This window comes from Balaenoptera borealis, assembly GCF_965194805.1.
Source record: "Balaenoptera borealis genome assembly, chromosome: 12".
Lineage (NCBI taxonomy): Eukaryota > Metazoa > Chordata > Mammalia > Artiodactyla > Balaenopteridae > Balaenoptera > Balaenoptera borealis.
Window position 1 is genome coordinate 80,038,102 of NC_138869.1, and position 27,680 is coordinate 80,065,781.

A 27,680-nucleotide genomic window follows, 5' to 3' on the forward strand; every position below is an offset into this window, starting at 1 on the left:
CGGCCGAAAATGAGGTCCCTGCGTGGTCCGGGCCTCGCCGCCGCCCCAGGCCCGGCCGACTCCCTGCGTGCTCCAGAGTCGAAGGCGCTCTGAGAAGAGGCAGGTGGCGTCCGGATCCCGCCACGTCTCGGCCCTCGAGGCCCCTCCTGCGCCCCCCAGCACCGGTCCCCGCCGCCGCCCCGGGGCCCGGCTCCGCCCCACCGCCCACGCAGGCCCGCCCACCGCCCGCGGCCGGAAGCCTGGCCGCCTCGCGCTACAAGTGCCTACGCTGCGGCGCAACCGTGGGCGGTTGGTCGGGCCGCTGGGTCTTACCAGTCAGCGCGAGTCCGGGAGGCCCGGAGGCGGCGTTGCGGCGGGGACGCCCGGCTGGGTGTCCTTCCCAATCCGTGTGTCCTGCGAGCCCGAGTCTGCGGGGCTCTCCTTCCAGCGGCGCGGGGGCTTCGCGGGCCGGGCGGCGCGGCAGAGATGTGCTCAACGCCCGGGCTGCCAACGCCGGGGGCCTCGCTGGTGCTGCGGGTGTCCTTCGTGGACGTGCAGCCCGAGGTGATCCCCGTGCAGCTCTGGGGGCTGGTGGGCGAGCGGCGGGACGAGTACGTGAGGCTGAGCCGGGAGACCCAGGAAGCGGCGGCGGCCGCGCGCGGCCCGTGGGCGCTGGGAGGCACCTCGGCCTCGCCGGGCGAGCTGTGCCTGGTGCAGGCGGGTCTGCGGTGGCACCGCGGCCGCGTGGTCAGCCGGCAGGCGCAGGAGAGCCGCGTCTTCCTGCTGGACGAGGGTCGCACCATCACGGCCGGCGCGGGCTCCCTGGCGCCTGGGCGCAGCGAGTTCTTCCACCTGCCTTCGGAGGTGCTGGGCTGCGTGCTGGCTGGCCTGGTGCCTGCGGGCGGCGGCGACGGCGGGGGCGAGCCCCAGCACTGGGCTGCCAGCGCCGTGGACTTCCTTAGCAACCTGCAGGGCAAGGAGATGCACGGACGGGTCCTGGACGTGCTGCTGCCCCACCGCCTGGTCCTCCTGGAGGTGCCCGAGCTGTCCCAGCAGATGCAGGAGCTCGGCCTGGCCCGGCAGGTGCCCGACGGCCTTTTCCGCTCCCTGCTCAAGTGCTACCTCTCGGCCACCGCGGCTGTCCTGGGCCCCGGGGCCCCGGTCGTCCCGCGAATCCCGCCCAAGCAGGAGCAGCCTGGCCTGGATTACTTCTACCCCCAGCTGCAGCTGGGCGTGACGGAGCCCGTGGTGGTCACCCAGGTGTGCCATCCCCACCGCATTCACTGCCAGCTCCACAGCCTCTCGCAGGAGATCCACCGCCTCTCCGAGAGCATGGCCCAGATATACAGGGGTTCCCCCAGGACAGGGGATGAGAACTATACCAGTGCCACCTGGGAGGAGAGGGAGGAGAGCCCAGACAAGCCGGGCTCTCCGTGCGCAGTCTGCGGGTTGGATGGACATTGGTACAGAGCGCTCCTGCTTGAGACTTTCCGGCCCCAGCGCTGTGCCCAGGTACTTCATGTGGACTATGGAAGGAAGGAGTTAGTGAGTTGTAGTAGCCTTCGCTACTTGCTGCCCGAATATTTTCGAATGCCCGTGGTGACGTACCCTTGCGCTTTGTACGGACTCTGGGACGGTGGCAGAGGCTGGTCTCGGTCACAGGTCGGTGACCTGAAGGCACTGTTGCTGGGCCAGGCAGTGAACGCAAAGATTGAATTTTACTCTTCCTTTGAGCACGTGTATTACGTCACCCTGTATGGAGAAGATGGGATTAATCTTAACTGTGTGTTCGGAGTACAGTCCTGTTGCTTGGCTGACCGATTCCTTCAGAGCCAGGGAATAGAGGAGGAGGAGGGGGGCGGGGAGGAGGAACCGGAAACAGCTTTTCAGTCTCAATCTCCTGCTGAAGAAGTGGATGAAGAGATTTCACTCCCAGCCTTGAGATCTATCAGGTTAAAGATGAACGCCTTCTATGATGCCCAGGTGGAGTTTGTGAAAAATCCTTCTGAGTTTTGGATTAGGTTGAGGAAACACAACGGCACCTTCAGCAAATTGATGAGGAGAATGTGCAGTTTCTATGCCTCTGCCAGTAAGCTGGACGGTGTTGTTTTAAAACCTGAAGCCGATGACCTTTGCTGTGTGAAATGGAAAGAAACTGGCTATTATCGGGCTATGGTCACCCGATTAGACGACAAGAGTGTGGATGTATTCTTCGTTGACCGGGGCAATTCAGAAAATATGGACCTGTATGATGTGAGAATGCTGCTCCCTCAGTTTAGGCGGCTACCAGTACTGGCCCTGAGGTGCACCCTGGCTGATATTTGGCCTTTGGGAAAAAATTGGAGCCAGGAGGCAATTTCCTTTTTTAAAAAGACTGTGCTCCACAAAGAATTAGTTATCCATGTCCTTGATAAGCAGGACAGTCAGTATGTTATTGAGATTCTTGATGAATCAAGAACAGGGGAAGAAAACATTAGTAAGGTAATTGCTCAGGCTGGATTTGCCAAGTATCAGGAATTTGAAACAAAGGAAAATATTTGCGTAAGTGCACACTCTCCAGGGCATGTTGCAAACCATTCTACTGCAGACAATAACAAAATATCTTCTGCCAAGAAGGAAGTAGAACACAAAGTCAAGAGAGAGGGTGAAACTACAGCTGTTCCAGAAACTGTGAATGACACAACAGTTGTGACAAACGTTTCAACTGGACTAGTTGTACGGGGCAAAGAGAAAAGAGTGTCTGTTTATTCTCCTCTTCTACAGAATTTCTTGGACATTAAGCCAGGCTCTTCTTGTAAAGAGGAGCTAGAAGTTGGAAGTACAGTAGAAGTCAAAGTGTCTCATATTGAAAACCCTGGCTATTTCTGGTGCCAGCTGACCAGGAACATAGAAGGATTTAAAGCGCTAATGTGTAGTATTCAGGACCATTGCAAGAATACAGCTACCCCCTACCAGGGAACCACCCCTGCTTGTTTGGCAAAACGAACAGCAAATGGAAAATGGTCCAGAGCTCTGATTACTGGGGCACAATCTTCAGAGCATGTCAACGTCATATTTGTAGATTATGGAGATGAAGAAACGGTATCTGTGAAGAATATTTATTCAATTAGTGAAGAGTTTCTCAAGGTTAAGGTTCAAGCTTTTAGGTGCAGCCTTTATAATTTAATTCAACCAATGGGTCATAATCCTTTTGTTTGGGATGAAAAGGCAATCCAAGCTTTTAGTGAATTTGTGCATGAGGCATGGGAAGACAATCTAGAATTAAAATGCACAATATTTGCTTTGGCTTCCGTTCACGTTGAAGAACTGTTTAATGTCGTGGATTTGCTAACACCTTTCCAGAGCGCATGCCATTTTTTGGTAGAACAGAGACTTGCAAGACCAGTAAAACTTCAGAAGCCTCTGGAGCCCTCTGTTCAGCTCCATTCTTACTACTATTCTACACATGATATGAAAATTGGAAGTGAAGAATCAGTGTATATAACACATGTCGATGACCCTTGGACATTTTATTGCCAGCTGCGAAGAAATGCAAATATTTTAGAACAGTTGTCATATCATATTACACAATTAAGTAAAGTTTTGCTGAATTTAAAAACATCTCCCTTGGTCCCTGGCACATTGTGCCTTGCCAGGTATACTGACGGAAACTGGTATAGGGGGATAATCATAGAAAAAGAACCAAATAAAGTCTTCTTTGTTGATTTTGGGAATATTTATGTGGTAACAAATCATGATCTGCTTCCAATACCTAGCGATGCATATGACGTCTTACTTTTGCCCATGCAAGCCATTAAATGTTCATTATCTGATATTCCTGATCATATACCAGAAGAAGTTACAATGCAGTTTCAGGAGACTATTTCAGATAAGTCATTGAAGGCTTTGGTTGTAGCAAAGAATCCAGATGGAAGACTGATTATAGAACTATACGATGACAGTATTCAAATTAATGCTAATATGAATGAGAAGTTAGGACTCCTGGGTTCCAAAGGTGGGACAAGAAAAAAAGAAAGTGAATCACTCCTCTCTACAACTGAAACTCTTGAAGCAAAAAAGGAAGCTGTGAAGTTGTCACCTACAGAGTATTTAAGTAAATCAATAGAGAACAAATCAGACAGTATGGTGATCTTAGGAGAATCATACAAACCTAAGATGAGCTCAGCATGTAAGGAACTCAAATTTTTATGCAGTTCAATGAAGACAAACTTAGTCACTCAATATCAGCACTTTGTGGCAAATAAAAATAATCAAGTGTCTCCATTACCAGTAGAAAAGAAATTAGAAAGTTCGTCTGAGCCCCCTTTGAAAGCCACAAAACTAGAAGCCACTCTTCCAGAGAGAAAAATAGGAGATTCATGTAACAAAGGTTTGCCTCTAAAATTTTCTGAGTTCCCTCAGAAGACTATAATGCCTGGCTTTAAAACAACTGTGTATGTTTCTCATATAAATGACCTTTCAGACTTTTATGTTCAACTAACAGAAGATGAGGCTGAAATTAATCGTCTTTCAGAGAGGTTAAACACTGTTAGAACAAGCCCTGAATATTATGCAGGCCCACCTTTGCAAAGAGGAGATATAATATGTGCTGTTTTCCCAGAAGACAATTTATGGTATCGTGCTGTGGTAAAGGAACAACAAGCCAATGACCTTCTCTCCGTGCAGTTTATAGATTATGGCAATGTTTCTGTGGTTCACACCAACACAATAGGCAAACTTGACCTTGTTAATGCACTATTACCCAGACTGTGCATTCACTGTTCCTTAAGGGGACTTAGGGCTCCTAAGATTTTAAACCATAAGGAAATGATGCATTACTTTTCCCAAAGGACAGAGGAGGCTCAAGTAAGATGCGAATTTGTTCAATTTCAAGAAAAATGGGAAGTTATTCTTGCTGATGAACATGGGATCATAGCAGAAGATATGATGAGCAGATATGCTTTCAGTGAAAAATCTCAAATAGGACTTTCTACCCAAATAATTAAAGGTGCCTGTCCAAAGTCTGTCAACAAAACAGACATAGACACTTCTGTATTTCTTAACTGGTATAATCCAAAGATGAAGATGATACGAGCTTATGCCACGGTGATCGATGGACCTGAATATTTTTGGTGTCAGTTTGCGGACACAGAGAAACTTCAGTATTTAGAAGTGGAAGTACAAACTGCTGGAGAGCAGGTGACAGCTTGGAGAAGCTGCATCCCCTGCCCTCATATTGGAGATCCTTGCATAGTGAGATACAGAGAAGACGGGCATTATTACAGGGCGCTTGTCACCAATATTTGCGAAGATTCTCTTGTGTCCGTCAGGCTTGTGGACTTTGGAAACGTTGAAGACTGTGTGGACCCCAAAGCCCTCTGGAACATCCCTTCTGAACTGTTGGCAGTTCCCATGCAAGCCTTTCCATGTTGCCTCTCAGGATTTAATATTTCAGAAGGTGCATGCCCTCAAGAGGGAAATGACTACTTTTATGAAATAGTAACAGAAGATATGTTGGAGATAACAATATTAGAAATCAAAAGGGATGTTTGTGATATCCTTTTAGCCATCGTTGACATGAAAAGCAAAGGCGAAAGTATTAGTGAGAAAATGAAGAAATATTCTAAGATTGGTATGAGTGACAGTGACCAGCCCTATGAAAAAAATGGCCCAGACATAAAGGGAGCTCTTGGGTCCCCCAGTCCCAATGTTGGACTTCAGAAACCAAGTAGCAAAGCTGGACAAGAGAAAGCACTGTATGTCGAATCACAGACAGGTAAGCTCTTGGAAAGAATTGACAAAGACTTAAACATCATTGAAACCAAACCAGGTAAATTCTTTGACCCCGAAACTGATAACATTTTTGAAACTTTTGAAAACCCAGGCAAAGAGGAAATTGGCACTGAGATGCTGGAAGGTAATGTCGAGTGCCATCTGGGTGACAAAGCAAAGTTTGATGATAAATACCTAATTACAGGATTTAGCACATTGTCACCACATGGCACCGAAACAAAGGAGGTACTGGAACTGAATTCCCTTGAGGTGGTGCTTTCTCCTGATGATGAGTCCAAAGAATTCCTGGAGCTGGAATCCATTGAATTGCAGCATTCCTTAGTTGCAGATGAGGAGAAAGAAGAGCTGGGCTTGGTGCCTCTGTCTGTGCCTCTTCCCCAAGGCTGTGACCCAGCGGCCACCCTGCCACCATTGCCAGGGCTACTGCCCCTCAACTGTGAAGCCGAGAAACAGCCTGAACTAGAATTACCTACAGCCCAGCTGTGTCTAGAGGACAAAATAAACCCTTTGTCTTTAAGAGTTAGTCAGAAAACCCAAGAATCCCTGTGTGCTGACGACACAAGAAGGTCCAGTTGTGTGGGATGCTTTGATGAGGAGCATAGGCTGTGCCAGCACGGAAAGACTTGCTATGCCAAGATGCAGATTGAAATGAATATCTATAAAGAAGAATTTACAGAATATATATCTCTGTTTAGAGATGCCGTGTCATCGTTGAACTCTCTGTTTTCTGAAGAAGAACCCAGAAGGAAACACAATCACGCTTTACCAGATCATGTCTTGGGTACGTGCGTTTTTGTTGTTGTTGTTGTTGTTTTTTCCCATTCGCTTTTACTTAACTTAGTGAAAAGTACTTATTTGTTTTAAAGAAAAGAGAATAATTCTTATTTGAATTTTTAAAATATTAATTTGGGGGAGGGAAGATTAAAACCTGAGAAGAGAATCAGATTTGGATTTTACGAAGGGTATTTTAAACGTGGGTAATTAAGTAGTAAAATCAACGTAAAATAATTCTTTATATGCTGGGTGAAATGCTGAATTATTAATTTTGCTTTTAAAAATAGAATGCTTCAAGTCTGTGTCTCCAAAAAGTAATCACATTTAAAATATAAACAAATCATCTCTAAAATCAAGAGGTTATGTTTTTTGGTAAGTTTTGAAAAATATAGTGTTCCTTTGCCAAGCATAATGTAGGCATGAATTTACAGTAGGGATCATTTCAGCACAGTTTTAAGAATTAACTGTTTTGCTTCATCATATACCTTGCCATTCGTTTAGAAGCCCTTAAAAAAATGGAGTTACGGAGCCTGTATTAATCAAGAAAGTTTACAGCCATGAGTAAATATTGGAGAACATGTTTTGTCATTAACTTTTTTATAAATTATTTTTGCTGCTATTTTCTTGGCTACTTAACGAGATTTGAAAGTTACACAAAATAGCTATCTTTTAGGGTTTTTTAAAATACTCAATGTTAGACTTTTTAAGTGTCAAGTTTTATATTATTAGATTTGAGCCATTGTACAAAATAGAGAAAACAATAGATTAAGGAGAATGAAAATCATCATAATCCCACCACCAAGAAATGGCCACTGTGAATGCTATGATGGTGTATATACTTCCTTCCTGACGTTTCTCACCCTTTCTGTGTGTGTCTACTTACCTACAGTTTAAAAAACTAACTAGAGATCGTACTGTCATACAGTGTTGAATCCTGCGTTTTAATCCCTTAAATATGCTTTCAAAAATATTTTAGTTTTGTAGTATGCCATCCTGTGGATGTATGGTAATTTATTTAAATACCACCCTGGATTTTTAGTCCTCATTGTCACATTTTAATAATAAGTAACAGCTTTGTGATAAAAATGTCTGCTCACTTGTATGTACCATGCTGCTTTCCTGTAGAAATGGCTGTTGTAACCACAGACCACATTACATGTGGCAATAATAGCCAGCTTTAAGTAGTAACTCTCAATGTTAGAAATCAGATTCACACCCTTAAAAGAACAGCACGTCATGGTCGTGTTTTTTGAGGAGAGCGGTAAGGAATTAGACGGGGAAGGGCCACTGGAAGAATTTAAAAATAAAATCGAGGGTGGGAGACTTAGAACATGTTGTACCATATGTGATATTGATGATACGAGATTAGTAAATGCATCTTAGGGAAATGCTTTGCTTGCATATCTTTAAGGAATTAAGAGGTATGCATTGAGTCTTGCTCTATTCAATCTGGCAGCTCAACCAGAGAACACCTACACTCTGAAAGGATTTACTGTCGGATCCAAATGTGTTGTGTGGTCAAGTCTAAGAAACATGTGGTCTAAATGTGAGATTTTGGAAATAGCTGAAGAAGGCACAAGGGTATGTAAAACTGAAGTACTTTGTCTCAAAAGGTACTTGCAGATTGTTAAGGAAATTTTAACAAACTTTATCAGACTAGAAAATCCAATTGAATAGATTATTTACCTGTTCATTCCCCCTGATAATTTGATGCAGTGCAAAAATCATTTTAAAAGTTCATATATAAGCATCCAAGGCTCTTTCATCTCCCTTACTCCCGAAATCCTATCTATCAGTCACTGAGTTCTGCACTTTCCACTTCTTATCTCTTAGTTAAAACTTTTTATACCTAATGCCACTGTCTTGATTAAGTCTCTCGTTTCACAGCTAGATGCCTCTAATAACCTTCTATTGGTTTACTTCTAGTCTTTATTCAGTTGATTCTCCACACTGCCAGTGTGGAGTTTGTCAAATGCAAATCTGACTCCATCATTCGCTTGTGGAAAACCTCTTGGAAACCTCCAGTAGATTGTGTTTTTCCTGTGGTCTGAAAACCACCTTAATCAGAATCACCTGGCACATTTCTTAAATGTATTGATAGATTCCTGGGCCTTGCCCTGGCTGGCTGATTGAGAATTTCCAGGGGAAGGACCAGGAATGTATACTCTTGCACCATGAAAATTTGAGATCCTCAAGTCTAGAAAAGTCATTAACACGCCACAGGAGGTTCTCTGGAGTTGCGCATGCATGTACCTCTCCAGCCTTAGGTCTTACTGCTTTGGGTTTTGTATCTTATATTAGATGAACACCATACTGCTTGATTTCTCTTATATATACTCTTGTGTTTGGCTTCTTTGATATAGTTAATAATGCAGTTCTATTTGCCTGTATTCTGTCCCCTTCCCAAACTGGTTAATTTCCACTTATCTTTAAAAGATTAGCCATTGCCTCTTCCAGGAAGCATTCACTAGCATTATTTTCTAAATCTCTCCATCTCTTCACTCCTCTCTGTCCCCCGCCAACAAAAGCTTTATACCTGTATTGTATTCCTATACCTCCTATTGCAGGAGTCTGTGCTTCCTACACTGTATTGTAAGTGTCTGCTTAGCGGTCTGTTTCTCCACCAAATTTTGAACTTCTTGAGATCTAAATTTTATGCCTTTGATCTCTAGGCATAGATACTCAATGTACGTTTTTTGAACTGAAGTACCATTGAGTTGAAATGTAATATTGATGTTTAATAGAATCATTTAATTACCTTTTAAAGTATTTCATTTTAAAAATGGTTGCTGTGGTATATAAATCAGTTACAGCTTTTGGAATGACCAGTTTTTACTATTTTTTTTTCTCCTGTAGGTTTTGAACCTTTCAAATGGTATGGAAGAGGTAGTGAACCTTGAGAATGTCTGGAATGGTATACCCAAATTGTATAAGAGTCCATGTGAGGTATGGGTTTATGTAAATAGTAATTAATGAGAGTGTTCTCTTTCATTCTGAAAGGTGACTGGAACTATTTCCAAAGCCCTTGTGTTTAGGAATAATGGAGGAAAAAATACTACTATTGTAATAATAACAGTGGAAAATAGCAATAACTCAATGTTTCTAGATTTTATGCCCAGTATCTCTTATTAATGGTTTACTCATTGATTTTCATTTTGGGATTTAAAAAAAAGAAAATTGTTTGGCATTTGTGACCTTTATGAAATACGTTTGATGCAGAAAATCTGGGAATATGGCAAAGTTAAAAAGAGGAAGTATCAGTCACCTGTAAGACATCCTTCCAAAGGCAAACGGACTGATCAGTTTGGTTTTCTTTAATAATCTTTCTGTTTATATGGAATATAAATATATCATCTACATATTTTGAACATGGTTGATTTCATTGTACATTCAGTTTTATATTCTGTGTTCTTCATTTAAGATTATACGGTAGGCAATCTCCCATGCTGTTATGATATGTCTAGACATTTGAGTTTATCCTGTTTGCAGTTCGTTGAACTTCTTGCTACAAAATCTGTATCTGGTAGTTCCAGTATCTCATCATGGCAGGGTTTTCATCTACTGATTGTCTTAAGAAATGATTAGCCTTTCCTCATTCGTTGTACGTTGAGTAATTTTGGATTATATTCTGAATGTTTTGAATATGATGTTGTAAGACTTTGGAGGCTGTTAAAATCTTCTGGAAAATGTTAAAGTTTTTGTTTTAGCAGGTGGTCAACCTGATTAGGTTCATACCACAGGTTCTCTCTCTCTCTCTCTCTGTGTTTGGTGGTTCCAGTGTCAGTTTAGTCTTCAACGACTTTGCTATAATGTTTGGGTCTGCCCAGGGCATAAGCCATGGAGGGGTTAGTCTAGAATTTGGGCAGAGGTTTATACAGTCACTCAGGGATTAAAGACTTAGCTATGCTTTTCTTTTCTTGATTCTGTTCTGCATTTGCGTCGTTCGGGATGACCTTAGGTTCACATATAATATTAGGGGTTCAAATTTTCCAATTCCTTTCCTCTCTGAGATTTCCTCCATACTCTGTGGCTCCAAGGGTCCTCTCTTATTCAGCCCCCAGGGGCTCCATTTCCTGGTCCTCTGGCCAGAAAGCATGCTTCTCCCAGTGTTTCCCTGGGGGCTGACCAGGCAGTTCTGTCTGACAGGCCTGCCTCTGGCGTGAAGCAGATAGAGAAAAGAGAGAGAAAACCCCCACACCCCACCCCCTGCCTCTGGACTCTTCAGATAACAAAGGGCTGTTTTCCTCAATCCACTGGCCAGCATCTTCTCTCAGATTTGTAGGTGCCTGCACTTTGACTGCTGTGCAGAAAAAAAGAAAAACAGTGAAGGGATATCCGCCCCCCACGCCCCACCCCTTAGTGTTCGAGGCCTCTTTCCCCACTCCGCTGGCTAGAAAGAGGGATTTCGCTCTGTTTTGCTGCCCACCCCAGCGTGGCAGCTCTGATTTGGCCCAACATCTGGTCAAAAAACAGGAGAAAAGGCAGAAAAAAAGAGAAAAAAACAAAACAAAACAAAAAAAACCAACAACCCTGTGAAACTCACCCCTGTTTTGGGTCATTATTCAAGTTTTTACTACAGTCCTTCTATATTTCTGATCCCATTTACTTTTCAGAAGCCTCAGGTAGTTGCTTTTTGTATTCTCTCCAGAATTTTCCATTGTAATCAGTGTAAGTCAGCTTGCTCCATCTTGGCTGCCACCAGAAGGCCATAGCTGCATAATATTACATGACATTACTGGACAATGATTCATTAAACCATTTCTCCTCTTGTTGGACATTTAGGTCATTGAATTTGTTCACTATAAAAAAAATCATTGACCTTCTTCACCTCTTGAAAGCTGAAAATTGGAAAAGGACACTTTAGTCCCTGCATGGAATGCTACAGTGGAGATATTCCAGATAAATGGGTATTTGAAGAATAGAAAAAATACTTGACGTTATTCTTCATTATAAAATCAAATTGGCATGGTCTTAATAGGATTACTTTTTGTTGTTCACCATTTTTCTGGTGTATCTATGGTCCCCTTTCTGATTTTAATTATTTTGTATTTATAATAAAGAAGTGGTAGTAATCCAAAGGTTTCTTTTGTTAGGCTGTATTCCGGACAGTGGGAAAAGATCTTTACCGCCTGTCATTGGATGATACTGTGGTCAAAGGTAACTTGTGTTTTTAAAACAAAATACTTTTACCAACCAGAATTGCCAAGTCTTTAAGGTACGATTACCCTGAATCCCTCAAATAAAAATGGTTCATCCATTTCCTTGGATGTTAGTAGTAGGAAAATAAAAACCACTTCAGCTAAAAATGGTGATAAGTAAACAAGAAGAGGATTTCTTGAAATACAGGGAATTTGTTGATTGAATTAATCTTGAAGGTGTATGATAAATTCATATTTTAAAGGATTTTTTCAGTGTTAGCTCAGATGTTCAAGTGATCTTTGTTAAATAATCTCTTGGAATTTCTTTTGAGATTTTTAGTGTATATGATGATTCCGTTTTTTGGATGTTCCTGGTTATTGCATGATCTTGTTTGTAAGTAGCACACTGATTCGTAGATTGAGGCACATGGAGAATGAAATCAGCTTTTGGTGACTTTAGTATTATGTGAAAAATACGCACTAATGAAAGACAACAAAGAACTAATTGGTTATCAGCCTTGCCAAATATCATCCTAGAAAAATATAAAATATGCCAATTTCATAACCTTTTTAGAGAAGTTTTATATGATAATAGGTACAATGTGAGGACCAAAATATTTTTAAAAATCACGTCAGTCGGAATAATTCCCTGTAGTAATTAGAATGCTCATCCCTTCCCTCTCCCCATTTTTAGAGGACATTAATTTTGTCATGGTAGCACCCATGTAAAGAATTTTCTTGGGACTTCCCTGGCGGTCCACGGGTTAGGACGAGGCGCTTCCACTGCAGGGGGCACAGGTTCGATCCTGCTTGGGGAACTAAGGTCCTGCATGCTGCAGTATGGCCCCCCGCCACACACACACACACAAAAATTCTTATTTTTATGTTTCTTTCTCAACTTGAGGTTTTTCTCTTCTTGTTTCAGAAAAGAGGTCTGGAGACGATAGAGATTTAACTGTGCATCCATAAATGTGGCCAATCAGTCAGAAGCTGCTCTTAAACAAGTGCCACCTCACCCAGACCAACAGAATATTTCAGAAAATTGAGAGCACATAATCATAAGAAGTTGTCGTTTCGAAAAGTTTGATATGTGTCAAAAACAAAACAGATCTCAGGCTGCCTGTGTAGTGTATTTATAGTGCTATTTCTGTATATACGGAGCTGGGATCTTTCCTCTCCCTTTAAACGTGTTGTCTTTCTAATCAGTTGGATTTATTTTGCTAAACAGTTTGCTAACACATTACTCACACTGCAAAAAAAAACTATTTGGGTTTCTTCTGAATATAGTGTTTAAAATAGAAAATTATAGGTTTATGACAAGCATATTATATGATGCTACTTGGGAGGATGGCTTTGTTAGCAGTAGCTCCTTCAAAATTTTTGTTTTCTTTCTGAAGCTTTGCCTTTCTGTCTAGTTTTGACTAATATTCTGTTTGAATTTAGAAGTATACTAATATGACACAAGATTTGAATAAAGTTTGTCCTTAAAAGTGTAGTGGTGTCATTTCATTAAAAAGGAAATATCTGTGGTTCTGGAATATCTGTAGTCATGGAACGAACCACCATTCTACAATTGGGGGAAACATAGTAATATTAAACATTAGCTTTTATGTGTTAATCACTCAGTTGGTACTTTAAATGCATTTTCTCATTTAATCCTTGATTCTGAGGTGCATATTAATGTTATCCACATTTTATAGGTGAGACAATTGAAGCTTTTTAGAGAAGGTAAATAATTTGCCTAATGTCAAAGAGCTAGCAAATCTCGGAGGCTTGATCAAACCTAGACCCATCTAACTTCAAAGCCCATGCTTTTAAAACATGGTTTTGCATAAGTGGTAGTATGCAAAGTATAGGTCCTAGCTTTAGGAAACAGATCTTAGCTATATGCTGCTTACTAGATATGTGACCTGGGTAGGTTATTATAATATTGTTGAGTCTTGACCTTCCTCATCTGTAAAATGGGGTTAATAAAAGCTTTCTTGCAGTGTTTTAAGATTAGAAATAATTTATGTAAAGTGCCAGAAAAGTAGTAGGCATTTGATAAATATTTCCTTCTTTCCCCCAAAAGATACTCAGTATGCACTATGGTAGGTTGTATTTTTTAAACTTTAACTCACTGGATCCTTTCAGCATCAGCATGTGCCACCAACAAAGGATTTTAAAGAGGTGCTATTGAATGGGACATCAGTACAATTGGAATGGTTATCCATTTCTAAAATGAGTAAGGAGGTTTGCTACATGTGAATGGGGAAAAAGATGTATGTATACGAAACATTATGAGACCCTGAAGCCTGATGGGAATAGTGAGAATTAAGAACCTTAAAAGTTGGGTATAATTTCAATAAGTAAAAAGGAGAGGGTTCTGCATTAAATGTAATTGAGGTAGATGAGTATATTCCTTCTTCCTGGGATAATGATTAGACACATTTGGCTCATTCATGTAGGAGATATAGTTGTGAATTAATTACTGGGAGAAAAGGTCAGAGAAGATGCATTAGGGTCGGATTATGGAAAGCCGTCAGTTTCATGCTAAGCAGTTTAACTCTCTATTTAAAAATGTTTAATCTGAACAGTTAGAGGAGAAATCATATTTCTCAAAATGAGTGTTTTTGCACATTAAAACATTAAGATAGGCCTGAGTGCCAAAGCAGAAAACACAGTTACTTATTAACTGGGCAAAAGGAATAGGGATAGAATAGTTAACCAGGCTGGCTTACTAAGTACTGATTATCCTTGTTCACACAGGCTTTAATTAAACTTAATTATGGAGAATTCATAGGAATAAGACCATTCTTAGACCAAAATATACTTAACTGACGAGTGGCAGAAATGTTTATACCCCTTGGGAAACAAAATACATTTTCCATGACTCCCAGAAACATAAGTGCACAAATCTTTCAGCTATCTTTTTACCTCCATTTATTGTGCTTTTCCCCTCCCACTACTACATATAAAATTAAAAACATTCATTAAATATCAATAAAACTAGTGGAAAATGAAGCAGTTAAAATTACGTCCTTTCTTATCTGTTGCAGCCTTTGGGTGAATCAGTGATTTAATGTGTGATGGCTGGAATCGTGGGCCTGTCTTATGTACCTTTCTTTAGTAAACAGAGTGCCTCAGAGGTAAACCATTAAAGTAAATGCAAACAAATTACCAACTTGCTTTAATCTGCTGCCTTTGCTTTGTCACCGATGTCCTTACCCCCATCCATTCCCCGTTTAGTCATTATATTGAAATTGTGCAGTCGCACCCATCCCACGGTAAAGCAATGGCTATATTATCCGCTTGGTCTGATTTCTCTTACCATGACCCAAGGTCAAAGGGAAGCGCTATCAAATCCCACCCAGAAGACCATGTTGCTAAAACTCAATTCTACTGCTTATAATAGAAAAAAAAGAGGCAAGAAAATCTGTTTTTATTATGTTTTTAGCGAGTGTTAGGTCATTGTAACACATTTTCAATGGCATGAGGCCTGTTTTAATACACTTGTCCATTAAGGTAATGTAAAATCAGTTTTTTATTGTGACACCGAGAAAGGATCACTTTAGTAAAACTAAAATTTAGGCTGGTATGATTTTTATATGTAGCAGTCTTTCTTTACATTTAAAGGAAAAAAATCTTAATCCAAGCTTCAATCACTATTGTGGTATAGCCTACATTTTCAAATATGAGTTATTTGAGAAAATACATTAAAATCATACACACACACACACACACACACTTTTAGACAGTTTTTAAACAAGACTTTTTAAAAAGTTCTTTTAATCTGAATTCGGCTTCTGTATTCCTGTAGAGTTCTGCAGGGTGGCATGGTGGTTGGTTGTGTCAATGTTAGTTCCTGGAATAAGATTGTCATCTTCCCCTTCAATTAAAGAATCCCACTGATCAAAATCTTTCTGAAGTCCTGTAAAATACAAATGTCACTCAACATATTCAACTTTGGAAAGTGTTAAACAGTTCAGTGCCTCTAGGTGGCACCCTAGCCTCACAAACGACCCACACTGCGTCACCGTTATGGAGGCAAGGTGCTCTGTGTGAGCTCTGCGTGGCTGTAACATCTGAATGACAGATGGGATTGAGGCACTATGCTGTCCGAATCCTCTGCTTGGAAATCTGCCCCAGGCTTCACAGAAAGACTATCAGCTCTAGCAGGTAGGCTTGCTGCCTATGATGCATAGTATTCAAAGCAGCAAAATTAAATTGTTTTCAAATGGACTGACCGCGGTGTTCCATTGTAAACCAACTGGGAACAGTCAAAACGGGACTCATGCACAGTTAAGATAGACAGTTTTTTCCTGAGAATCATCTGGTTTATGTCAGGAAAGAAGATCCCTTTCTTACCTAAATGCTTTTGCAAGAATGCTAAGGAAGCTTTGTTGCTAAGACCCATGGCTACATTTGAATCTATTTCTCCTTTCAGTGTGAATATGTAGCCGATAATTTTGCCAGTTGCAAAAGTGAAGTCAACAAAATTCTGATGGACTGAACCCCTGAAAGAGAAAGGAGACATTTACAAATCACTTTGTTGGACAAAATTATTTCCGTAGTTACCGTGCAGGAAAGATGCTGGCCTGGTTGGCCTATTTACGAAAACCAAGGAAACAAAACTTGTAGATTTGATCTCCTTAGATGTACTTGAGGGTCACAAAGCTGTTCATTTAGGGGTCCTAGAGTATATGTTCTTCCTCCCCTCTAGATCAATAAGGCAAAGATTCCTGTCTTGCTTGGCATCTTGGTTTTAGAAGAGATGATTCCAGCTTTGTAGAGGACATGATTACTTTCAATTTGAGTAGGTGGAATGTTTTATATGTTGAGGGTCCCTGAACTCAGAACCAGAATCCTGCCCCCTTACCACCACACTTAACTGGATATCTATTTGCTGCTGGGCAAAAACACTTTGCATTTAAGCCTTGGATTAAGTAGGTTAAAAGACAGACAAAATTTTGCCTTGTATTATTTAAACTGTAAGCACCTCATAAATACCCCTTATTGATGGACTTGAAATTCACCAACAGCCTAACATCAAATAGAATGGCCATTTTTTTTAAACATCTTTATTGGAGTATAATTGCTTTACAATGGTGTGTTAGTTTCTGCTTTATAACAAAGTGAATCAGTTATACATAAACATATATCCCCATATCTCTTCCCTCTTGTGACTCCCTCCCTCCCACCCTCCCTATCCCACCCTTCTAGGTGGTCACAAAGCACCGAGCTGATCTCCCTGATCTTCCTGTGCTATGCGGCTGCTTCCCACTAGCTATCTGTTTTACATTTGGTAGTGTATATATGTCCATGCCACTCTCTCACTTTGTCCCAGCTTACCCTTCCCCCTCCCCATATCCTCAAGTCCATTCTCCAGTAGGTCTGCGTCTTTATTCCCGTCTTGCCCCTAGGTTCTTCATGACCTTTTTTTTTTTCTTTCTTAGATTCCATATATATGTGTTAGCATACGGTATTTGTTTTTCTCTTTCTGACTTACTTCATTCTGTATGACATACTCTAGGTCCATCCACCTCACTACAAATAACTCAATTTTGTTTCTTTTTATGGCTGAGTAATATTCCATTGTGTATATATATATATATATATATATATATATATATATATATATATGCCACATCTTCTTTATCCATTCATCTGTTGATGGGCACTTAGGTTGCTTCCATGTCCTGGCTATTGTAAACAGAGCTGCAATGGACATTGTGGTACATGACTCTTTTTGAATTATGGTTTTCTCGGGGTATATGCCCAGTAGTGGGATTGCTGGGTCACGGGTTCAATCCCTGGTCCAGGAAGATCCCACATGCCGTGGAGAAACTAAGCCCATGTGCCACAACTACTGAGCCTGCGCTCTAGGGCCCCGCGAGCCACAACTACTGAGCCCGTGCGCCTAGAGCCCGTGCTCCACGACAAGAGAAGCCACCGCAATGAGAAGCCCGCGCACGCACCGCAACGAAGAGTAGCCCCCGCTCGCCGCAACTAGAGAAAGCCCGCGTGCAGCAACAAAGACCCAACACAACCAAAAAAATAAAAATTAAATTAAATCTTAAAAAATAATAATAATGTCTCTTGATCCTTCAAGACCCAATTCTACCCCCATTTCTTCTAAGCAGCCTTTTCTGACCACCTTAATTGGAAAAGAGTCCTCCATTCTCCGTCCTGGGAGTGTTTACTGCCTTTACTGTGTGTGTTTCCTTCTTGCCACCTCTTCTGTGCCCTTCTAAGTAAATCAGGTTTCAGATAAAAGAGGAAGGAGCTCAGTCTTTGCTTTGTAACATCTCACTGTGAGTTCAAAATGCTATTGGGAGTTCTTTTTCACATCCACGATAATAAGCATGTTGCTGACCCTTAAAGGGACCCTATTACAGCTTCTGAGAATTTATAAATTTATCTACTCACCAAACAGGTAAACACACTGCAGGTCTCAACAGATGATCTTACTTTTTTTCTAAAGTGTTCTTAGCCTAGCTTACTGATGGAATACTTCCCCCTATCCCAGCCCTAAAAATGTATAGGCTTGCTCTTATATTTAGATAAAAGTAGCATGTATCCTGATGCAAGTTTTAATTATCAGCACGTGCTGTATAATATATTAACATGGTTAATAGTATATTAACATTCATAGTATATTAACACTACTCAAAAATTTGCATTTTAAAAAGAGTAAGTCTAAATGCACTTGGAAACTGAGATTATCTAATATTCTCCCTTATTCCAAGTCTAAACAACAAATTGAATAATTCTAGAGTAGCAACCAAATGATATCTGTTGCTTGTTTATCCAAGTTTCAAGTTTCTGTTTCAGATGATGTAATAAGGCACTTACTGATACTTACCTGATTGTAATCATTTTTCTTTCTCTATCAGGTAAGTAGCATTTTTTCATTTTTATAATATTAGAAGGATATTGGAATCGTTCCGAGTTGATAAAAAAGAGGGGCTGAGGAATTCTGGAACATACGTCACCACCCACTGGAAACATCCACGCATCCAGGGCGATACCGCACCTGATCAAAGAAGTCCGGTTACACGCTGGCCCAGATACAGGAATTTCTAATAATGCAAGGATTCAGAGACACACACCACAGCAGATCACTGTGGGTTATCTCACTGAGCTGAAGAGGTATTATACTTCACTGTGGGAAAGGGATATGATTAGCTTTATAAGGTAGCAAACTTGTAATTATACAATCATTTTCTTTAGGAGGCATTTAAGAATTGCAACCTTTAGAAAGACATAGTATTTAAAAATTTTTTATTCATTTTTTGTTATCTTTCAAGATAAATTTTAAAATATTATAAGTACCGTAGTTCTTCAAAATTGGGGGGTATCTGAAAAAACACAGTACATGCCCCTGTTTCTAGTCCTTCTGGACACTGTCGTGTACTCATTATACCTCTTTCAGAGTAACAGTTAGACCCATTCCTTTATATTTAGAGATGCTTCACCTGCAAGAGTGTCTGGGTGTTGAAGAAAAGCCTATGGAGTGTATCATTTGCAAATGAAATGTAATTAATTTTCTTTTTAAAAGTAAGTTATCCTATGTTTCTTAGCCTTTTGGACACTCTATTTTATGTGCTAAATGGAGGAAAGAAGAGAATCCCCTTATGTTGAAACAGATTTTAAGAAATGTGAGATGAAGTTCCACAAATCCTACCCTCTTTCTACATGGTTGGTTCTACATGATCTCATCAATCTGGGATAAAATGGTTCAAGAAAGAAAATATTTCTTCAAGTTAGAAGACTGGGGGCCTGACTTCCACCCACATAACTATGTAATTTTAGCCCACACTTCATCTTAAAGATGAAAAAAATTAATTAAAAAATGCCCTACCTATTGGGGAAGTCTAGAAAATAGTATAAGAGGACAATATTATTATTACAATCATTATGTCACAGATAATATGTATATATAAAGATAAACTTCCAAATGAAAATAATAAGCCCTATAGCAGATAAATAATAATGTGGAAATATATTGAGAGATGGGAAGAGTTTTCAATAGCAAGAGAAGTAGATGGTTTCTGTTTAGGAAAATTCATATGGAGGACTTTATGGAGGCAAAAGAACAGACTTGTGAATTCCAAAGTATCGCTTCCTCACTAAGAATTTGATAAATTCTATCTCACATGTGTTATCACTCCCCCTGCTTCCAAAAACTGAGACTCATTCTCTTACCTGAATCTCTGGTCTTCACTAAGACTCTGAATAACTGTGGCTCCACCAAAAGAATGTCCAATAACTGCTATTTTATCCCTATCGATAGAGTCCTATGTGAAAAAGCATGATATGAATTTATCAGTATCTTGCAGGTTGTTTGGAGGATAGGCAGTGATTTTGTGAATCATAAACTTATTTTTTCACAGGCATTGGTAAGTACCTTGGTTTCTTAGAAACGAAATATACATACACATACATACATTCACGTGCACCCCCACACCCCCATACACATATTTAAACATATACACATATATGTACGTATACATACATGCTTACCTATATATACACAAAGACACACACGTAGTTGTTGAACATTTCTAAGAGTTCAGAGGTAAACTTCATGGCCTTCCTCTTCACCCACACTTGAAACATCAACATCATTGCTGATTTCTCCCCCTTCCCCCTCCATGTTTATTAGTTTGTTCATTCCCTGAGTATTGACTGAGCACCTGCTCTGTGCCAGGCACTATAGTTCATTTTCCATGAGCTCCCAGTCTATTAGGGAAGGAGCTGCAGATACATGACGCAGATGCAGTAGGGTCGTACCAAGGAGCACATATGATAGACAGCTGGCCCAGCCCAGGGTGGGCAGTGAGGCCCAAGAAAGCTTCATGGCCGAGGTAATACCCGACTTGAGTTGATGATTAAGCAGGACTGAGTCAGGAAGATGGGGTGTCAGACCAAGGGGACAACACGTCCAAAGGTATGGAGACAGGAGAGTGGCTAGCCGAGGGACACAAATGCTTCACTGTGTCTGGAGGACATACCATCCTCTTAGTGCCCTCTCCTTCCCTACACTCCACCCCCCTACACACACGCTTGAGTCTTCATTCACGCGGTCCACTCTGATATCCTTCCACCCCACCCCAATATTCTGTCTAAAACTTTTCACCAGCGTTTCAAGATCAAGCTCAAAAACATGCAGGAACTGCCCAAGAAATTTCAATACTTCCACTGGTTGTATTAAGTTGAAACATATGAAATTGGCATTTTTGTAGATCAAAGCTGGCTGGTGGCAATTTCATATGTAGTTCAACCTAATGTGTTCCTCACTGTTGGAATACTTTGCAGGTACTTTTTTTTTTTTTTTTGCAGCCACTTATCATATTGTATCTTGTATTACAGCAGTAAAACAGACAAAAATGAGAGCAATAAAGAAGTCTAGGCCAGGGGAAAATGGCTTTTTTTTAGCTCACCTTCATCTGTTCCACATCAAACTCTGAATCTAATAGATTCTTATCTGGTCTCCCACGATCAATGTCCAGAATCAAATTGAGAGCTTGAGAACACTCCTTTGCTCGTTGCAGTACCTAAGATGATGATTAGAAGACGGAAATGGCAAAGTAAAAAGTTGTAACACTTAAAGCTTGTGTAGAGGGGGCAGGTGGAAAAAATACGTGGTTGCTTATAAACCGGAAATGACTTTGAGATTAGTGATTAGAACACAACCTAGCATGATGACCCAGGCACCAGCTTTATAGGTAGTTGTTGCTTGGTCCAAATCCTGACTCTGTTGCTTACCCACTGTGTGACCTCAGATGATTTACTTAACCTCTCTGAACTTCCATTTATTGTATAATAATGCCTCAGTGAAATGTGGGTGGGATTAAATGCAATAACATATACAAAAAGCACCCACTATAAAGCCTGGCACAGAGGTGGAAAGCAATGTGCTTTATTTCACTTGATCTTCCTCAAAGCCCCATGTGAAAGATACTGTTAATATTCATTATTTCGTAACAGATCAAACATGGAAACAAAACAAAAAGAATAAGTAACTTGTCCAAGATCACTCCATTGCAAAGTGATGGTGCCAGGATTCAAACATAGAAAGTTGCATTCTGAGGCCTGGACTCTTAATGCTATTCACCACCTCTGTGAAAAGTAGTCTTTAGTTCTAATGCAAAAGGATTCTGAATATTCACTGTCATCTCCTAGGATTTTTATGTTGGTCTTTGTTTTTACTGTGATCCATATATTTCATTAAGGGAATTTGATTACTCAGAGAATCCTCTGACAGATCTTTTGGGGATGGGAAGTAAGGACATCTAGGAGCATGGTTTGCCATATGTAAAATGAAACGAACAAATGTCATCATTTTGCCTATGCTTTTTGGTCACCATGCCACCTCTCTTCTTCCTGCAACATACCTGCTCGTTTCGTAGAGGAAACTCCTCCTCCCCTCGTTTTAGGGTTCTAAGATAAAGCCAAGTCTTGTTTCCTATTTCTGCAGCAGACTGGTCCTTGAAATAGTAAGTCGCAGATGCAGAGCCATCTCTACAATACAAACAGAATCAGTTACTTTACGCTTGTTCTTTCTCTCCTTCATCTCACCTGTGTTCCCCATCCCCATCCTTGACTCTTTCTGACTCCCTTTCTTGCACTCTATATTTTTTTTAATCAAAGAAGCCCCCAAGGGAGTTCTAAGAAAAAGACATTGTTGCCTGTAAACAACCCATTCCATCTTCACAATTCTGGGAGGCTGCGGTGTTGAAAACTCTCTCCTGGAATCAAATCCCAGTTCTGTCACTTGCTAGCTGTGTGGTTTGGGGCAAATTACTTACCCTTCCTCAGCTTCATTTTCTGCCTCCTTGAAACAGTGGTAATGATAACCGTCTTAAAGGATTGTTATGAAGATTAAATGAGATGGTCTGTGAGCGCGGCACTCAATAAACATTCTAGAAATGTTAGCTATTTTTTTATATACTTGACAATCTAACTCAGTCTCCTTTTTTCTCATCATGTAGCCATAGTTGACGATTCTATCAGCACTTTTCATAAACCTTTATGAAAGGCAGAGCTCAGCCACATACCAGGTGACGTACCTGTGTTCTATGGCAGCAACTATAAACCCGTGAGATGCCAGGTCAATACCAATAGCAGAATAAATTGTCCTTCAAAACAAAAAGAGGGAAGCATTCAACTACCAGTCATGATTACAAGGGGTCCACAAATAAACCTAGGAATATGGAGGTAATTATACCCCTGCAGTAGTGCCCTGGGGTAAAGCAGAGAGCTGTGGTTCTCAAAGGGGGCTGATTTTACCCCTCAGGCGATATTTGACAAAGTCTGGAGGGGTTTTCATTATCATGAGCAGCGGAAGGGTGTTACTGGCATCTAGTGGATAGAGGGATGCTGCTGAAACCATCCTATGATGCACAGGACTACATTCCACAAGAAATTATCCAGTCCAAAGCATCAGTGGTGCCAAGTTTGAGAAACACTGGTGCAGTGATTATAAATATTGCCTTTGAGAATTCTGGGTTTTTTTTTTTAACTTTTTATTTTATATTGGAGTATAGTTGATTAACAATGTTGTGAGAGTTTCAGGTGTACAGCAAGGTGGTTCAGTCATACATATTCATGTATCTATTCTTTTTCAAATACTTTTCCTATTTAGGCTGTTGTATAATATTGAGCGGAGTTCCCTGTGCTATACAGTAGATCCTTGTTGGTTATCCATTTTATTTATTTATAAATTTTTTTAAATTTTATTTTTGTATTTACAACATTGCTTTCAAGTGGGAATAGGGCATTTTCTGATTCAGTTAGAGCTCCTGTCAGTCCTATAGTCAAGGTTTAAGAGTTTTTATGTTTTTATTTATTTATTTATTTATTTATTTATTTATTTATTTTTGGCTGTGTTGGGTCTTCGTTTCTGTGCGAGGGCTTTCTCTAGTTGCGGCAAGTGGGGGCCATTCTTCTTCGCGGTGCGTGGGCCTCTCACTGTCACGGCCTCTCTTGTTGCAGAGCACAGGCTCCAGACTCGCAGGCTCACGGGCCTAGTTGCTCCGTGGCATGTGGGATCTTCCTAGACCAGGGCTCGAACCCATGTCTTCTGCATTGGCAGGCGGATTCTCAACCACTGCGCCACCAGGGAAGCCCTGGTTATCCATTTTAAATAGAGCAGTGTGTACATGTCAATCCCAAACTGAGAGTTCTGGGTTTTAATCTTGGGTCTGCCACTTACCAGCTACGACTTTAGGTAATTACATTACTGCATTTCTGTCCTCATCTGTAAAATGGGGATAGATAATAAAGCCTTTGCTTTAGAATAGTGATAAGGTTTTGATAAGATAATGCATAGTGTGGGAAGGCAGTACAGTGTGATGCTTAAGAGAACAGGACCTACACTCTGACCACTGCAGGTGACTGTATCCTGGTTCCCTCACTTATTAGCTCTCTACCTTGGATAAGTCACTTATGTTTTCTCTGCCTTAGTGCTTTATCTGTAGAAGGGTGATGTTATAAGATTACGGTACCTGGTCGGGTTACTGTAAGGATTAAGTAAGTTACACAGTTTCAGTGCTTATAACCATGTCTGCAACAGGGGAAATACCGAACACACGTTAGCTGTTATGTAAATAACTGGATAGGGTGAGATGCTTAAAGAATCATGTGCTAATTAGCAACTACATTCAGAATCCCTTCCACATCTTTGCTCTGCACAATCTTTTCTCCTACCATGTATTCAATAGGAAATGGCCATAAGGAACAAAAAGGAGGTAGGCACCATGTCTTCTACTCCTGACAATGCAGGACCAACTCAGGAAGGGAAAAAACATCTAGTACAGGGATCAGCAAAACCTTTTCTGTAAAAAGCCAGAGAGTAATTGCTTCCAGCTCTGCGGGCCATACACTATTTGTCACAACTACTCAGCTCTGCTGTTGTAGCACAAGAGTGGCAGAGACAATGGGGAAAATGAATGAGTGTGACTGAGTTGCAATAAAACCTTATTTACAGAAGCGGGCAGCAGGCTGGAGCCGGCCCTCAGATTCTGAGATGCCAACCACTGGTCTAGAAGGAATCAAATAACTAGCTGGACTACGGTAATTTCTTATTGCAGATGCTACGCGATTTCTTACCAGCTAAAAGCCACTCTTCTAAAAGTCTTATAATCCTCTGAGGTGGAAGACGGGGAGGCAGTTGAGAAGATGTAGGAAGAACGTGGAGGGCGTGTGGTGGCCATGAAAATGTGCCACTCGTCATGGCACAGAGATCACAGTTGACTAAAGACCCCTCCCAGCTCCTGCCCCTGTGGATCTGAGTGAAAGCTAGGCTTCCTGTGGGTTGGTCCCAGTGACTGGACATGGTGTGTGTTTAGCGCAGGTCCTTTCCTGTGAGGTGCAGAGATCCTCTGAGGGGCAGTTGTTGGTCAAGCACTCCCTCCATCGGCCTGGCCCAATCTTTCTTAGGATCGTGCTGCAGTCTCGAGATGCTCCACATCCAGTCCTTCTGTCTCCCATCTCCTTCCCAAGTGTCCAGCCTGCATCATGATCTGAAAGCTCTCCCCATCTTTTCCGCTTCCGCTCCTTCCCTTCTATCCTTCGTGGGCATTTTGTCATACATGTCTTTCACCGCTAATCTAATCATGGTGGCTGTTTCTCGGAGGACCTGAACTAATACAATGAATGATGTTGAGAGTGTAAATACTATAATATAGAAGGACACCAACCCAAAATGCGACAGCCTGTCTCCTCTGTTGTGAAGCTGGTCTCCATGGGCTGGAGGCAGGACAAAACAGGGCTATAGGACCGATCAACAGATCCCAGCTAATTCCTGAGGAACGCCAAGTCCTCCAGGGCAGGGGACAGCCTGACACTCCAAAATCTGCTGTCCCTCTTCTGGGGGAACACTGCATTCAGTCATTTGTCCCTAGAGGCTAAAGTCGTTCAACCTCTGAAACTTTACCTGAATGCTCCAAGACCATGAGAAAAAATAACTAGTGGATATTTTTCCCCAGTCCTCAGAGGGGAATTCCAGGCTGCAGGAGTTGTCATTGAACCTAGACAGCAGTGGGAGACTGTAATTAGTGTTTTTTCTGACTTGAGTGTTGCTAGTTAATTTAACATATCTCCTTAGTATAAAATTCTGACCCATGGAATTTATGTGTTTATGCATTAATAGTAAATTCATTTAAAAAGTCTCCTACTAGATACCACCAACCAAGGGCCTGAACTATGTGTTTTTCCTAGGACCACAGGATCATTAACTATCAGTTCTCACTGCCAGCTCTGAACTTGAGGTGAGACATTTTCCTACTTAGAGGTGTATTCGGGAAGGCTGTTCCTTATGATTAATCCCAGGTTTGGGCAAAACTTCAGAGGGAATGTTCTGAAACTAAACTACCAGTAAACCTCAGGAATATTACACTGAGATCCAGAATCTTCAGATCAGAGACTCTTCTCATTCTAACTTGATAAAAGTCAAGAGAAAGGTGGAGAGACCTTTGACTGAATGCTTAGATGTGGCTTTGGATAAAGCTCTGCCACTTACTAGCTACTGACCTTGGGCAAGTCAAGAGAACTCTCTGAGCTTCAGACTCCTATAAAATGAGGGAAATGATATCTATCTCATGGGGGTTTTGTCAGAGTCATATTTAAGTAGGAAAATGTAAAGCACACCTATCCAGTCACATCGTAAAGGGCTCAAAAAAATGGAAGATGTTGTCTCTTCTTCCTTCACTTCTCACTTGTCATCATTATCATCAATTATTTGTGTTTCACTTTCTCATCAATACAATGGAGATGTGGTCATGAAGACTGAATGTGATGATTGCTATGGAAGTGACTTATAAGTTATTCAGCATCATAAAGATGCATAGTGATAATATTTTCATCATTTCCCTTATAAAGTGATTCTTAAGAAAACTCCAACGAGATGTTTAAAATGAATGCCAAAAGTTGTAGGTAGTTTTGAGGGGGAAAATTGAAGACATGGTTAACACCAGCCCAACAGTAGTGTCTGGTCAAACAGATAAGGAAGGACAACTCAGTATTAGTGAAATATAGACATATTAAGTGATGAATGCACATCGGATTCTCTTAGTGAGAGAGGCTGGCCGCTTGGGGGTCAGTGATGGGAATGAGAGTAGTTTCCTCATTTATGACATGTAAGAAATTAGCTTTCACTCCTTTGTTTAGGATCTGGAGGGTTATGGCGACTTCTATTTTCTTTCTCTCTTTGCCCAACTGTAGAAAGCACTTTAGTGCAGAGCATAGAACATAGTAGTCACATCAGCCCAGCTGCTGTTCTCACCACATGACTGCCTCCAAGAATATGTAAGAAGCAAAAATCAGGCCAGCCATAGAGAGATGTTAGAGCCAGTCTGAAAGTCTGATACCTTCACTCCCTCCACGCACCCCATCATATTCAGAATAGACAAAACGAGAACCCTTGATTCTCTGATAGTTACCTGGCCTTTTAAGAAATACTTTGTCATCTTAGGAGATGTCTGGACTGGAGACAATCCACTTTGGTCTTTAACTGCCTGAAACTCCTGCTATTTTCAAGCTTTTCTTATATTCTAGAGCCTAAAAGCAGAATCAACACAAATCTTACCAAAGAATAAGCTCAAAATTTTGCCCATAAGCCAGTGTGTTCCGAGAAATTTACTAAGACCAAAAAAATATTCTTTGTTTGGGATCCAAAGGGTGTCAGAGTGATCGTCATCTTGGGATGGATAATACAAACGCAAGAAGGTTCCCTGTAGAGGAAAGAAGTTAATGTACTTTTAGTCAAGTTGCTTCTGAAACATGTTCTAACAGCTATTTTGCATATTTAATTAGTGGGGACCCAAATACTTCTATTGTGCACAAGAGGTCCAGAGAGCTTTTTAAGTTGCCGTGGTGATTGAATGCAGTCAAAAGGAAGAGAAACAGAACAACAGTATGCTTTTTGAGTGAAAAGAAAGTATGAGCAGCCTGGTTTCAGCCATCAAAGAAGGGGAAAAAAAGAGTTTATAGTTAATCCGATGAGAGCAACGAATTGGGGAATGAATTAAACAG

General features: G+C 41.1%; 2 protein-coding genes across 6 annotated transcripts in view; one reads left to right on the forward strand and one right to left on the reverse strand.

The window, feature by feature from the left end:
* The first annotated feature begins 367 nt into the window (after positions 1–367).
* On the forward strand, positions 368–13,792 carry TDRD6 (tudor domain containing 6). Of its 2 annotated transcripts, XM_082347550.1 has the most exons (5): positions 368–6,532; positions 7,982–8,106; positions 9,382–9,471; positions 11,619–11,682; positions 12,589–13,792. In XM_082347550.1, the coding sequence occupies exons 1-5, from the start codon at positions 466–468 to the stop codon at positions 12,630–12,632; spliced, it is 6,390 nt and encodes a 2,129-aa protein (XP_082203676.1). In that variant the 5' UTR covers positions 368–465; the 3' UTR covers positions 12,633–13,792. The 2 variants fall into 2 exon arrangements, with proteins under 2 accessions (XP_082203676.1, XP_082203677.1); XM_082347551.1 differs by lacking the exon at positions 11,619–11,682.
* A 1,275-nt stretch (positions 13,793–15,067) lies between these two features.
* Positions 15,068–27,680, reverse strand: part of PLA2G7 (phospholipase A2 group VII) — a 43,242-nt gene continuing 30,629 nt past the window's right edge. For 2 of the 4 annotated variants that reach the window (XM_082347632.1, XM_082347629.1), the window contains 9 exons: positions 27,235–27,379; positions 25,585–25,678; positions 22,718–22,786; positions 22,043–22,169; positions 21,089–21,202; positions 19,851–19,942; positions 18,508–18,678; positions 16,011–16,159; positions 15,068–15,573 (listed from right to left, as the gene is read on the reverse strand). In XM_082347632.1, coding sequence (XP_082203758.1) covers positions 15,431–15,573; positions 16,011–16,159; positions 18,508–18,678; positions 19,851–19,942; positions 21,089–21,202; positions 22,043–22,169; positions 22,718–22,786; positions 25,585–25,678; positions 27,235–27,379 — 1,104 coding nt within the window. In that variant the 3' untranslated portion in view covers positions 15,068–15,430. Of the gene's footprint in view, positions 15,574–16,010; positions 16,160–18,507; positions 18,679–19,850; positions 19,943–21,088; positions 21,203–22,042; positions 22,170–22,717; positions 22,787–25,348; positions 25,398–25,584; positions 25,679–27,234; positions 27,380–27,680 lie in introns of all 4 variants that reach the window. The other 2 variants (XM_082347630.1, XM_082347631.1) reach the window with 2 other exon arrangements.

Coding starts and splice junctions, on each gene's coding strand:
- TDRD6 (XM_082347550.1), top strand. CDS start 466: ATGTGCTCAACGCCCGGGCTGCCAACGCCGGGGGCCTCGCTGGTGCTG. Junction 6,533..7,981: donor TTTACCAGATCATGTCTTGG/GTACGTGCGTTT, acceptor TCAATCTGGCAG/CTCAACCAGAGAACACCTAC. Junction 8,107..9,381: donor TAGCTGAAGAAGGCACAAGG/GTATGTAAAACT, acceptor TTTCTCCTGTAG/GTTTTGAACCTTTCAAATGG.